This window comes from Scomber japonicus, chromosome 11 (genome assembly GCF_027409825.1).
Source record: "Scomber japonicus isolate fScoJap1 chromosome 11, fScoJap1.pri, whole genome shotgun sequence".
In the NCBI taxonomy this organism is placed as follows: Eukaryota; Metazoa; Chordata; class Actinopteri; order Scombriformes; family Scombridae; genus Scomber; species Scomber japonicus.
The window spans coordinates 16783983-16799016 of NC_070588.1; the positions used below are offsets into that span (position 1 = coordinate 16783983).

Consider the following 15034-nt stretch of genomic DNA (forward strand, 5'->3'; position numbering starts at 1 on the left):
TCTTCTTTTAGGTTTTAGGTTTCTTTTGTTTTTTTTTTGTTGCTTTTTTTTAAATGGTTAGGGTTCAGACACAGCAGCCCCTCTCTGTCCTAAAACAACAGTGTTGACAAGTTTATTATTGTTGTCTACCTCAGCGTCTGAGAGAAACATAATTTCTATCCTCTGCATGTCCTGTACATGTAGCAGGATTGACAATAAAGTTGACTTTGAACTTTGAACTTTGAAAGGTACCTATATCAAAAAACATAAACAAAAGAAGGAAAATTGAAGAAATAACAATAAGAAAAGTCTGCCTAAAAGGAGGCTGAAGTAATTCATTTATTATTAATACGCTACTGTGTCACAGCAAGGATGACTGTTTTGGGAGTCATTGCGTTAAAAATATCTTTATTGTGGTGGATCATGTTTGGGTAGGAGGGATCGTTTTGCCCCACTGAGCCAGCCTCGCGGGCAGCAGATGAGCCAGAGAGACTTGTGTATGTACAGTATGTGTGTGCTCTGCTGAGCTGTGAGCAGAGGAACCCCGCCAGCCAGCCTGCTCTAACACACTCCAGTCCAACAGCTCGCCTCTTCTCTCTGCTCCAGATGATGCCTTGGATTTAGCCGGCCCACATGAGTGATATGAATAACGCACTGGACGGACTACACACTTCTGGAAACCTTGGAGAGAAAGCAGAGATTTTTCAGAGTGGCAAGGGTAATGTGAGTGGCTTCTCCAACCCAGCTCTCATCTCTTTGCGAGCTCCTTTACTAACACCAAATGCCCAGAAGACCAGGACTACGCTCTGCAAGGGGAACAGGTATGATATATTTTTTTTCTGTTACACTTTCATTCAATGACACCAGTCTTTTATAATGTACAATTAGTTGCACTAAAACTGAAAGCAGTGTTTCTGCTCTAAACTCAACAATGTGAGCTATGCTGCAAAAGAATAGTACACTGTTTGTATTTGCAGTAGTGAGACACAGAAGTCTGTTTAAAAGCTGTGGTCTAGACTTTGTACCTGTGAGTGCAATTTGCTCGACCCATATGCAGCTGTCACCTGTTAGTTTGTGGGAGATAATTAGTAACTCAGTAACTGCTGTGTTTAAAAAGCAGTGAAGACAGCGTTGCCGAATCTCAGAGAGGCCCTCTCAACTGCATATGTGCTGAAATCTAACACTCTTACATGATGATGATATTGGAACACAGTGTTGTAGATGACCTGTTCATATTATTTTTCTGATTGATTTGAGTGTGAGTTCGCTATAAGGACATGCTAATTTAAATGCTATATTATTTCCTATTTAATCAAATTGTACTACAAGCAATATATACCACATATTTAATCATTCCCCCAACCACAGGCTACAAATGGAACTAAACAAAACATATTTTTATTAACAGAACATGTACTTTTTTTTTGCAGATAAAAGGTGACCAAAAATCACAGAAAGTTTCTCCAGGATTTTGGTTTTCAATGACTTCTCTAGGATGCATTGGTCTTTTATCCCTGCCTATTTCATAGTGCATTTAGAAACTGTCCTGTGAACGACACCTGTTCTGCATTTACTGTATATTCAATTAAAAGTAGAATGCGTTTCTAACGTAAAGAACCAAACATCTATCCTGGTTAGCGCATGCTACAAAACCTTTGCAGAAACGGATGCTGCATCCTTCACTAGTTGTAATTGGTAATTGCATTTTTTGATTTTAATAAAGCTTACTTTCCTCTAGCCAGCAGTTCAAGCACAGACTGTGTCTGTTTGCCACTACAGTATATTATTATATTATGAAGTGAGGGGCTGCTCACATGCATTATCTGCCATCTTATCAAAAGCCTGTTGAGAGGGGGGTGTTGTCTCTTAGTTGAGAGCAGGAGTCCATATAGAGACAGCATTGTGTTTCTGTCAGGTCTGATGGTTTCTTTATCTCCTTCACAATTTATATTCCTGATCCAACTGACTAACAGGCAAATAGGAAGACAAGTGCTCCATTTGTTTGTATTGATCTTTCTAAAAGCTTGATTTGATAACACCAAGACACACAAACATTTAATGGCTTCAACATTACATTTAATGTAAATATTCTAAAACATTTTCCCAATTCTCTTATATGATTTAACGTGGTTCTAATAAATTCCATTAATAAAATAATGTTTAGCCATGTGTCTTAAATTTCTAAACATGAAGCCAGTCTGAGTCTAAATCTAATCTCTTTATCTCAGTGGTTGGTATTAAGAACAGAACATTTTATGAAGTCTTTCTTTCTTTCTTTCTTTCTTTCTTTCTTTCTTTTGTCCTTCAGGAGCAATAAAGAAGGAGAGGAGTCATTGTCTTCACGTGTTCCAAACCCCTTTCCTGAACTTATCCCCTCAACCCTGTCCCCCCTCGTCACTGAATGTTTATTACCTTGGACCAAAAGTAGTGCAACTCAGGTGAGTGATCCATTTCCACTGCTCGAGGGTGTTTATGACACAAAGAGGCATATTATTTTTTTTAAATAAGACCTCTGTTGCAACCATTTCCATATGTTACCCCGGGCAGCATAGTCATGCTAACTTTAATTGGAGCAAGCACCAGAAAAACAACTGCAGGACATATTTAGATTTAAATAAATGCATGCTTACATGTTGTGTGGCTTGTGCTTTGTTTGAAACTTCAGGGCATATGAATGGTCTAACCAGTTGTGCGAGTATGGAAATTAGTTTCAGTGAAGTGATAAAAATGCTGTGTCAGCACACTCTGACAATCCACACACACACAGTGTTATTGCTTTTGGGATCCCAAGTTTGTGCCTGCATACAGTGGCAACAATGAGCATAGAAATGTGCATTATATGTGATGACTGATACCATGTGTTGATGTTGCAATTTGAAATTTGAATATAACTTTATGGTTTGACTTTGAAGTACCTGGCTCACTGCCCAACAGCCACTCTTGTACGTTTGTTTTAGTACAGGGTGTGTGATTTGAAATGCACCCAATGTGTGGACGTACCTGCCAGTGTTGGATAGGTTTTCGCTACATCTAAAGGTTAATTTATGCTTCTGACGCCGTCGTTGTCCTTTCGAAGTTGTGCGTCGAGGGAACGTGTTGCTAGGGTGTGTGTGTGTGTGTGTGTGTGTGTGTGGTTTAAGAGGAGTCTCTATCTGTAGCCTTGTTTATCTTCCGGTCACAGTAGCATGTAGCATTGCGCTATGTGTGCTAATAACAGAAAACACATACCTTCTGTTCATTATTAATAAATAAAGCAACTGCTGGAGGAACTGACGCTTTGACTGGACCAATCACAGCCCTTACGGTCTGCGTTGCCGTGACGCGTAGTTAGGATTTTTTTGAGGTGCACGTCAGGCTACGGCGTAGGGGTCCGCGTCGACGCAGAGGGCTACACGTAGCTACGCCGTCGGATCAGCCTTAAGAGCTTTCTGCTGCTAACTTAGCTGCTAGCTCAGCGGCTAACTCGCACCTAACTGGCTAACTGTAGACTGTAGTAGTAGTAGTAGTGTGCGCTGACAGGCTTTTCACAGTTATTGTTGCTCATAATATGAAGATTCTTTTTTGCAAACAATGTTTTTATTATGCTTTTTAAAACACAGCCACAAGAAATAAGCATGTAACAGAGACTCATAGCATCTAGAAATCCTCAGTACCATAACAATCGATAGTGATGCAACAAATAATTGTCAGGAGGAAAAAGGGAAAATAAAAAAAATAGCAAACTTTGAAAAAGAAGGAAAGTAAATAACACAACTTATACCCCAAAAATGTGAGTTTGCTAAGATCTGATTTTGACAGTAGATCAAACACAAAAACTTTAATGCACAAACAAACTGCAGGTAATACACAGCTCATGATCAAAGATTGTTTTTTGTATTTCCTTTAAATTTTTTAACCAGTAAATTAAAGTCAGAAGAAAATGTATTATCATGCACAGAAAAAATATTTCTTTTATTTTACCATTTGTTTGATATGTAGTTGATTTGTACATTTATACAGAGCTCAATGCCACATTCTAAAAAGAGAGCACATTCATTATGTTGAAAGCCTAACAATTATGGGCCTGCTTCAAAAGTGCATGGGTTTCAAAATGAATTTTTGTCTATACATTTTCCAGGGCTGTTAAATTAGTCTGGTTTGTCAACCACTAAATATTTCCTGGATGTGGATCCCTATACTGTGTGCTGAAGTTGATTTCAGGTTTTTCAGTATCTTTGTGGTGTGTCCGTGTGTATGAATGTGTGTATTTTTGTGTGCATGTGTAGCAGCAGGGGGCAGCTCAAAGCAATGACTCATAGGAAAGCTTGAAATTACAGAGCTCAGCAGCTACCAAGGACTATCAGCAGTATTAGACCTCTCTTTGCTTGTGTGTTGCTTTCAAGCTGAAAATGTGTGTTTTCTACTTTTTAAGAGGCTTCCATTGTATTGAACAAGACAATATGATTAAATTATCACAGGAGAGAAATCAAACTGGTATTTGTTCCTTTGTATGTATTGTAGTAATATTGTTTGATTGTCTAATGCTGGAATGTCTACACTTGATATGCAAAGCAGAGTGATTGCCGGTCTCCTTTTCTCTAACCACTCTATTGTGAAGTCAGGTCAGGGATTTGCACAGATTTTGCGTTTTCTTTGATAAGTGCAAAAATAATCCTCGAGTTTCTCAGTGAAGGAGCAAAATGGCACCCAGTTGACCTCAACTCTGCAACAATGTGGCTTCCTTGTTAGCAAATCTTAAAGTGATCCTTATGTATCTCACTGATGAGGCCTGTGCTTGCTCCTCATAGGCCTAACAGCCTCTCAGCCTTTTTAGCAATGTTACTGGGAACACTATGTTAGGCTGAACAGCTGTTTTTGTGTCACAATGCTAATGTTGCAGGGTTATGACCTCCTTTCAGTAGCACTCAAGAAACAAATGACATCATTGCTCCAACTGCAGCACTCATCCCCTCACCCAACCTTCTATCTTTTTTTCTAAAGGAAAGTTGTCTATTGAGCTTCTTTTGGGGTAGTAATTTTCTCATCAGTTACAATTATGGGAAAATAATAATTTTCTACAAGGGACAGACTTAGATTATGAAATGCGCAGGCTAGGAAAATGGCAGTTACGTCTGTCACTGTGGTAACTTAGTGTCTAGCTGACCATGGCTGTGTCCAAAATCACTCCTTATTTTCTATATAGTACACTACATTTACCCTCTGCCATTTCATTGCGTGTCCAAATGCTTAGTGTGTAAATATATCGCCTATATAGTGCTCAGTGAAAAAAGTATATGGCATGTGAACTACTTTCTGCTAACATTCCCACAATGCAAAAAAAAGTCCAAAATCTTGATTTGCTGCTCAGTATTGAGGAAACTATTTAGTGTCTATTATTATGTAGAGAACAGTGAATGAGTGAATAAGGGAGTGGTTTCGGAAACTGCCCATGTTTTTGTTTTACTGCAGTTGATTTAAATGGCTTGGCTGAATTGTGGCGAGCCCTTTGCTTGTCATTGCTTTGTTTTAAAGCTGTCACTAGTGCAAAGCTGGTTTATGTGAACCCCCTGTTAGCCTTGTGTATGCAGCGTCATGGTCCATTTCCATAACAAAGCCACCAAGTCAGTATTTGCATTATGAGAGCCAAGGATTTGTTGTCAGCACAACAGTTTCCAAAAAATACATTCTTAAATGCTTATGCTTTAAGTGTTTTGTCAGGTCAACTTCACATACTGTAGAGGTGCTTTGTTATATGTACTGTAAATTATGGTAAGTATGCTCGTTAGGACTGATCTTTTGGCATGGGGAACATATTAGTATCTGCCCTGTGCAACATCAGCTGTTTCAGACATACAACTGTGACAGAGCTTACTTTGTGAAATAAAATCATCCTGCACTTTTGAAATTGACCTCAGAAAAAGTGGCCACTGGTAATGCCAAGGACTTAGCTTCTAAGGTTGATTGCTCAGTTACAGCACCATGTCACTGCTGATGTAACACACACATGTTCCATCATGACGTGATGATGCTTGTTTGTAAAAACCTGTCATGCTAGTATCAGATTGTCATTACGTAAACACATTTTTTATGCTGTGAATGCAGGCAGTGTAACTTGGTTTTAAGTGAAATGTCAGATACATAACTTCACTAATCTAAACTAGTTTGGTTGCCTTACAGACAACATTGACAATGTTGGGCCATAACAATAGTAATGCCAACACTATCTGGCAAGGACTCCACTCTTCAGGAATATAGTGGGCAGATATGCTTGGACTCTTACCAAAAACCATAAGCACACAGTCTTCGTCCAGACAGTGTTGAGTGTTCAGTTCAGCCATATGAGTCAGAGGAAATGCCTGCCCCTCTAGAGATGTTATTTCAGATGCAACATGCACCATGTTCACATTCAGCCTCTCCTCTAGAGCAGATGTAATACGGTCCTCTGGGTCACACTTAACAAATATAAAACATTTATTCATGTGGTCTTTATCCAACTACGCTGCCTATTGCTGTATGTAAACTGAGCAGACTGAGCTGTGCAGATGATGCCATACATTATTTATCATTTGAAATTTACAGACTTCCCCTTGTGTACAGTGAATCTTGAATCTACAGGGCCTTCATGTTGTTCGATCATCAGTGACTTCAGAGCCTCAGTAATGCAATAGTTTAATTTGAGAATCAGAGGAGTCTTGCTCTGTAAACTCTGCACATAGCTATCATTCCTTGTACCTAACAGAGTGTGTGTATATATATATATATATATAGGCAGTAGTCTGGTGTTCGATGCGCGTGCAGCTCCTTATTGCTCTTTATGTCCAACAGTCGTGAGATAAAATAATGTTTCTTGTGGCTCTGGACGGCTCAGCACAAATTATCTACCCTGCTCCTAACCAGGCTTAATACTTGAAAAACGTGAACAGTGATTTTCATAAGAACTATAAGATTACTGTACAGTTAGTAAATATTAAGGGATTACAAAAATCATATAAAAGATATTGGATTCAACTTTTAGGCCAGGTAAGTTCTTTTCATTAGAGTTTTTGTACTGAATGAGGACACCAATTTAAACTAGTAAGCAATCTCTATAAACAGATAACTGTATAAGAATGCAGGATCCATAGGCAATGAAATAAGATTTTGGAACTGGAAGCATTCTGCTTTCTGTTTGTAGTCGAGTTGTAGTCTGAGTGGTAATGACCAGTTACATTTGAACAGGCTTTGGTTGCATAAAAGTAAACAGTCCATGTAGAGAGCAAAAGAGGCAGACTGTATTGACTGGAAAGCGACCCTCGAACCCATCAGTTATCATGTGATGAAGATAATTGAGCTTTTTATTTGTTTTGTTTGTTTGTTTAAAAAAACTGCATTCATAGGCATATATCTGTTTATAGCAATTAGCCAAAATTTCGTCTGGACCCTAATTGGCCTGTAAACAATGACCAGTGCATCGATGAGGAAGTCTTGGCCCAGATATCCACTGACTACACCAGATGCCTTGAAATATTGTATATTGTCCCCAGAATTCTTCAGCTTTCTTCCATTTTGTTGAGGGTTCAGAGTAAACAGTCCTGTGATAATTTCAAGTTTAGCTATCTTTAGGAAATATACAAGACCTGGTATTATTCTAAGGTTTACCTGTGATGTGTGGAATGATGGCTAAAGACACAGATCTTGTGTAAACAGCAACAACCAGCCATTAAACTACAAGACTAGTATGACATGAAAACACAGACACACACTGCCAAGGCTGTGTTCACACCTTTCTGATCTTATCACGAGCAGTGTAGGAAATTACATGATGATGGTTGGTGTAGTTAATTGTGTACAGCACAGATCCCCTTTTGATCACAGATGTAATGTCTTGGCCAAACATCTTGGATCAAGTCCAGTGGAAAGTGCATTAAACCGTAGTTCCTCTAACGACCACTATACTTGTTACTGTCCAAGTCAGCTCAACCCAGGCGTCATCAATCAAAAATTTGGATTTTGTGTGTGATTGTTATCAGTTTTGTTAAAGTTAAATTATATGCTTTGGTCAATGTACTTACTATTACTACAACTACTCCTTACTACTACACAATTTTTGTGTTCTATCTATATTGAATTTTTTTTTATCTTAATACTTTAATCCTATGTAGCTTTATCCTTAAAATGTAGCTTCTTGCGTACTAGAAGCCATCTTTTCAACAAGTCCTTCAAATTAAACAACCAAATATGTAGTTTGATCATGCACTCCAGTTTTCTAATCTGGCAGGTTTAGGTTTAAGCACAAAAACAATTGGTTTAGGGAAAGATCATGATTAGTGTTAAAACAATCACTTTACTAAGGTTAGAGAAACGTGATATGGGTAAAGTTACTACTTCCTTAAAGTTAGGCGACCTTCGTCATCATGGCTACAATAATAAAGTAAAGGTTAGGCAATGATTGTAGTTGCATTTTTCTTTTAAAATTGTAGAAGTTGGAAATGAACATCACCTGTGGCCAGGAGAGCTGGCTACGAATCTATGAGTTTCAATTAAAAAGTTTAAAAGAACACAGTAACTTTACATATTTGATACAGTGTGTACCTGTGTGCTTATTTGAGTCCCAAAAACCCTTCATCAGAGCTGTCGCTGTGCGCAAATAGACTACTGCACCCGAGTCGCGCTTTTGCACATCACGCTTCAACATCAGTTTGGTCTGTAAATACTGAAACATCACAGCAATCGGTGTCCCCAAATACTTTTGATTAACACATAATAATTTTTCCGTCCAACATATAGCAGTAACGGGTCATCAATAGTCTATTTATTTTCATTGTTTTTCAGACTCAGCTGGAGCGTACAGTGTGTGCACACTGCTGTTTATAGTTCATAAGTGTGGATGCTCATATTGTTATGTTTAAAGTATTAGTTATTGTTATAGTATTGTCCTTAGTGTCGCCGCCCTTTTACATACCTATAATCATATACAGATCCAAACTCTCTCTGTATTTTACTGGTGAATAGGACACACCAGTGTATAAGATGCACCCCAATGAAAAAATATTGCGTTAAAGGTGCGTCTTATACACCCATTTTTATGGTGTATTTTTAGGTAAGTAGAGTGCACATCCCCCTGCTCAGAGGTGGGTATACCGTAAACCTGCATATACACATCACTACACCCCTGGTCGCTGTCTTGTTACTTTGAGAGACCCTGCATAGGGGTCTTGATTGAATCAACCCTGGTCAAGGACAATGTGTCTGGAGCTGGCTTTGTTATGGAAGTTGTGGAGACTTTGTTATCATTCTGGCTCCATTAATTCCAATTCATTTTAGCTGTGTGATAACTAGCAGCGTCTGCTTGTCTGGGCTCTCACAAGTCAGTGTGCTGTGTTTCTAGATAAACACGAAGCCTGCTGTGGGAGGTTCTTCTTGTCTTGTGTGCTCTCATGAGTTGAAAGGGAGGACAATGATTGGTGCCAAACCTCAAAATTCAGTGCTCTGAGGTTAAATATGACAAGTACTGTATTTATCTATAAGGAGAGAGGATAAAGCAAATCTAGACCCATGCACATTTTAAAATGCGCTATACCAGCTTTTTACCATAGGCTTTTACTTAAGGCTGTGTTTTGGTGACAGACAAGCTTAACCATAGTATGAGGAACTTCTGCAATATAGCTGCTTTAGCCCATTTCTAGCTTATACTGAGTGAGTCAAAATGCTCATATTCTGACAAATTTTACACAGTGACCAAATCAATAACTATACCAGTTAAGTCATGAACTTTCTGTCATCTACTGTAGAGAGAAATTAATATGCACACGGTCTCAATATTAAGTTACAGCATTACTATAGGTGAGCCAGATGAGTTTGTGTGGTGTGTTTCAGGCTCATTATGGTCTGTGACAGCTTCTCTCTTCCATTGTAGCCTTAAGAAAAACAGCATTTAGTATCTTTAGCATAAGCAAATGTTCATACATTACTTGCTTATCTGTTTTGTAATTTGTGAAAGGGTTATTAGCATTATTTAATGGTAGATATATTGTAATATTTCAAGATAGACATATTTTAAAAGTATATTTGACCTACAATACAGTATAATTGCACACTTTTAAAACTTGGTTTTATTTGACAGCAGTCTCTAATCTTATATGATTAAGACTGAGGCTTGAAAATTGGCTCATTTTGGTAAGGTGGCACTCTCATTTTCACAAGGTCTCTTTGTCTAATGTCACAGTTAAGCAGATGTGGGTTATGTTTGTGGGAGCAGGAGTAAGAACTATTTTGGATCCCTCACTCTTCTTTTTCTCTCACACACACATAATATTCTGTCATCACATGAACAAAATTACCTAACAGCATGGTCATGTGCCATTAAGGCAACTTGTTTGTACAAATAAACAGTGAACCATAAAATTTGACTTGAGTCATGCAAGTTTGAACCAAGTGTGAGTTCACATCATGATTCTGAGGAGTCAGCAGTCAAGTCTTTTGGCATAATGTAGAGTATATTGAAAACATGCTTACCATATGAATGTTTGATTGGTGAAATATGTGCCATGTCAGAGCCTAAAAATGTGACAAAGTCAGCAAAAACAATCAGATACATGTACTTTCTGGAAAATCCTAAGCAACTTTGGTGCAAGTTTTTATTTTTATCACTGGGCAGAATTTATTCCAAGTGTTTTGCTTTCACTGACCTTGTATATTTCAACTCTGTTCACCATGAGAGAATCTTTTTTAAAAACAAAGTTCTTGCCTTTCTAAAAGGAGAGCATTTACTTTCCCAAGGACAAAGGAGGAGTTTCTGTTATGTGGTGGCAACATGATTCATTTTCTCACACTTTAATTGTGAACGATCTGACTGTAGCTTCCAGTGTACCGTTGTTATAATACAGAAAAGATAGAAGTCTGTGTCAGTAATTAAACGTGAAGTGTATTCATCATTGGAACTATAGATTATCCTTATCTGCAGTTATTATGTATGGATATTTTTCATGCAGTTAGTTGTGCATCTAAGACAGAAGCATGAATTTCCATGCAAGAAGAGTTACCTTGCCTGCCATCACACCACTTTGTCTGCAAAAGCGGGTAGGAATCTTACACAGATCTCCTCTGTACGGTCTCATTTTCTTCTGTCTCTTTTTGTTCCTGTTCATGATCATTCTAATTTTCAGTTAAGGCTGGATGTATCTTCATTAATTCATAAATGTTTTAAAATTTTCTTCATAATATTTCTAGTCTAAATTATTTTAACTGAGTTATTTATTTATTGGGTTCTTTACACATTTTACTTGACCATGAATTATTTTTAATGCAGGCGCTTTATGTATTTTGGAAGATCGTATGAAACACAGGAAAAACAGCGGCTGATTATTTATTGTGCTGTGAATATAAACGATAAATGTGCAGTTAACTTTTAATATAAAACAATGCTGAACAAGCCATCCCACATAGTAGGACCAGAGTCGGAGCAGACAGCTGTATTATATGTGGAGCAGCACTTGGTTAGTGAGTTGTTTCTGTTAACTTCTGAGAGTTGTTCACATATTTTAAAAAATTAGATCAAAAACTAAATGTAAAATCCTGCTACATTGTTTTTATAGATTTATACATTCTTGCTGTCCATCTTCTTATGGCTTGAAGCTCACTTTTACATGATGTTGTTATCCTGTATATTATGCTAATAGTGAAATCACTTGTTACTGAAAGATGAAACCTGAAGTGTAAACCACACAGAAAGTTGAAATTTGAGTGAAAGGGTAGATCTGTGCAGCAAATGGCGCTTTCTTGCAAACCATGTATAGGTAGTATGAGAGGCATAATGTGTTTATAAAGGGGATCATGTGCAAAGCTACAATGTTCAAAATGTTCATAGTCATCTCAAGCCACCTCAAATATCTTTTTCATTTCAGATCTTAGTGTGTGCAAATGTGCAAATCCAATCCCAGCAAAATAATTATAATAAAAAATAGGAAAATAATCTTAACATGTTTCAACTAATAACCACATATCAGCTCAGCAATATTTTTTACTGTCTGAAGTAGTAACCAGCTTCCCAGCATGCTTATCAGCGTGGCTTGATAACATTTGTCTTGCATTGTAATTCATCTCTTTCTTAGTGCACACTGAAGGCTTTTACTGTAAAGCGATTTTATGAAAAGTACTCTGTATTTTGTGGTCTAGCTCAGTTTCAGCACTCAGAGCACTAATAACATGGTTAATGGTTGGGAGCCCACCAATAATGCAGTAAGAAGTGTAATTGTTAAGGTGTAAATGCCATGAGGATCTTGGAGGATGTTTCTCAACAGTTTTCAGAGATAGACAAAGCTGGAGGCCACCTCCTTCTTTACCATCACTCAATGATAGAGCTGCAGCTGTGGGAGTGTAGTTCAAGGCTAAACCAGAGTAGTCTAATTGGCAAAACGGCTCACACCGTCCTGTCCTTGAGATAAGGTCTAATAAAGCAGTCTATGCTCAACAAGACTATATTTAGTGCATGCTCAATGTCTGGATTTACTCTGCCTTGTTCAGTCATTTTTTCTTTTGACTTTTCATTGAAAGGCCTTTATAATACAGAACATTATGTTCTGTGGATCTCATCTTTATGATACAGATGAACAGTCCCTGTGGCACTGGCATTAATGTGTGTTGAATGTGGCAGTTGGTGGTCCAATAGTATTGGCAAATACAGCTTATTGCATATCAGTATCAGTATCTGCCGGCTGATGTAACACGAAATACCAAAGATAAGATTGCGATAATTTAGAAACATTTCATAGTTCCATCAAAGGACACTGGTGAGTTTATTTTTCTAACATTAAAATGTCACTCAGTGTACAATATATCTTGGTCACAGTTATGTAATATATAAGGGATAATACCTAACAAGTTGTATGTGCTTGTAATGGATGAAGCAGACCACTTGCAAACAAAATGTCACATGAAATAAAATTAGAATACAATTAGTTTATTTAGCCATACAACTCATTTTGATCTTGCCTTCCTGTTTTAAATAGCATTAAAATGTAGTTCCTGAGCCTTTAGAATAACCCGTTTTGACGACATATATTTTGACTTGTTATAGTTTGAAAAACACAGGTGTTACTAATAACATTAACAATGGCTCTGATGTATTCTAGTGTCTCAGTAAACCAGGACCCTGAAACTGAAGCTATACTGTATATATATAGTATGTGTTTGTGTGGTTTTGATCACATGTCCTCTCTCCTCTCCTCTGCATCTGTACCTCAGACCCACTACCAGCTTCACTTAGGAGTTAACTATCTATTTTTTCGTATCTTGCTTTCCTTACTTAGAATGTAATACTGGTGCTATAATTTTGAACAGTAAACAAACACCCACATCATGCTGTAGGTATCTGGTTATACTGTCAGATTACTAAAACTTAATCTATGCGTCCCAGCCAATCAGAATGAATAATTCTTAGTGGCCATGGTGCAAACAAATTTAAATGTATTTGTTTATGTCTCAAAAACAAATATTGGGAGGTGGCATAGGCCTAGTGTACCTGCATAGTCAGAATATATTTGTACATCTATTAAACACCACCCTCCAGCAGGTCAAGGTTTGTGGAGGTTCATCTCGTTCATTCAGGTAGCTCAATATCAAAATATAATTAAACTGCACACACATTTTGGCCACATTTTTAAAAGAGGCATCTCATTTTGGTGTCCCTGACTTTTGGCAGTTCCAAAAAGTTTAGTTCATATTTTTAGTTGAATAGCTGAAGACAATTTCCCATATTGCCCTTTTAAAGTGAGGGACAATAATCAAAGAGAAAAGTAACTCTCCAGGTAACATTCTTTTATTTTGCACATTACAACATAAAAGGAGTACTTGACTGACATGATGTAGGCAGACATGAATGTTTTCCAGGTGAAAGTATGTGTACATTTGGATCAGGGCTACTTACTGATGAATGCAGCTCTGTGTTCACAGATAACGACACCATCAGTTTACACAGCATGTTACCTTGCATGGTAATTCATTAAAAACACTTCAACAATGATTAACAGTACCATTCCCTCAGTGCTGTCAATTAATCTGTGGTGAAAATGATGCATAATGATACAATAATTAGTTTGTAGTTCATTTTGATGTACTACAATAATGATTATTAGACCCACCTGTTGCATTTACAGCATTTACTCTATATTTTTCAGTGGAAGTGAAAGTTTACACTTGCTGCTTTTAAAATGTCTCATGTGGCACCTCCCTGAAATGTAACTTGAGTAATAGAGCTCAACAAGATGCTGAAGTTTTACTTAAGATTTTACATAATCTACTGTACATACAATTTAAACATAAAATTGCATTTTACATGACAGTCCCATTACATCAAATGGAAAATCTTGGATGTCTTGCATGTAATTTTGTTTGGATATTATGTTTGGAAACAACATCTGGTTCAATTCTGCATGGCTCAGACATCAGCTAACTTAATTAGTGAATCTAAAACAACCTGCAAAATAGGATTCATTTCTCCTTGGTGCTGTGCCTTTCTTCTAAACAGCTTTTGATTGCAAACCACGCAAACACAATTTTGGTGCCTTAGGCCAAACAATCACTATTTTACATCAAATAATTGGGAATAATTATGTCAATTAATAAAAAATATAATGCAAAATGCTATCACGGTATCCATGGAGACAGCAGTTACATACAGGGGACACTGGTCTGCTTTTGTGGCTCTGACAATAGTCCACTCTCTCCAACAGCAGTATCTTGATAATAAAGCGCTTCCCAAAAAATGGCTGACATTCTGTCACATCAGGACACTTGTAATGCACTTAACTCAATCTATCAAGACCCTCCCTTTCTCTATCTCCCTTACTTATTTTTCTAAATTTGCACACACACAGTTTAAATCCAGCAGTGTGGACTTTTTAGGCCAGTATTTTCCCAGGAAACACCAAGGAGACCAACATTTTTTATGGAAAGCTACAATTGTGCTGCAGAGATAAAACCTTTACAGCAAATGGCAGGGATGGTATGTTTAAACTGATGCCATCACAGGCCTCCATGTGATTTCCTTTTCTTTGTCACTCTGCCATGATTCTGTAACTGGTGCAACTTGGTCAAATGT

The 15034-nt window shown here is 37.5% G+C and overlaps 1 protein-coding gene across 2 annotated transcripts in view; it reads left to right on the top strand.

Annotated features, from left to right (window-relative positions):
• The first annotated feature begins 311 nt into the window (after nt 1–311).
• The window catches only part of grb14 (growth factor receptor-bound protein 14), a 28543-nt gene continuing 13820 nt past the window's right edge, over nt 312–15034 (top strand). Inside the window, exons 1-2 of one of the 2 annotated variants that reach the window (XM_053328978.1) lie at nt 312–800; nt 2288–2417. In XM_053328978.1, coding sequence (XP_053184953.1) covers nt 613–800; nt 2288–2417 — 318 coding nt within the window. In that variant the 5' untranslated portion in view covers nt 312–612. Of the gene's footprint in view, nt 801–2287; nt 2418–10938; nt 11017–15034 lie in introns of those variants that run through there. The other variant, XM_053328981.1, reaches the window with a different exon arrangement.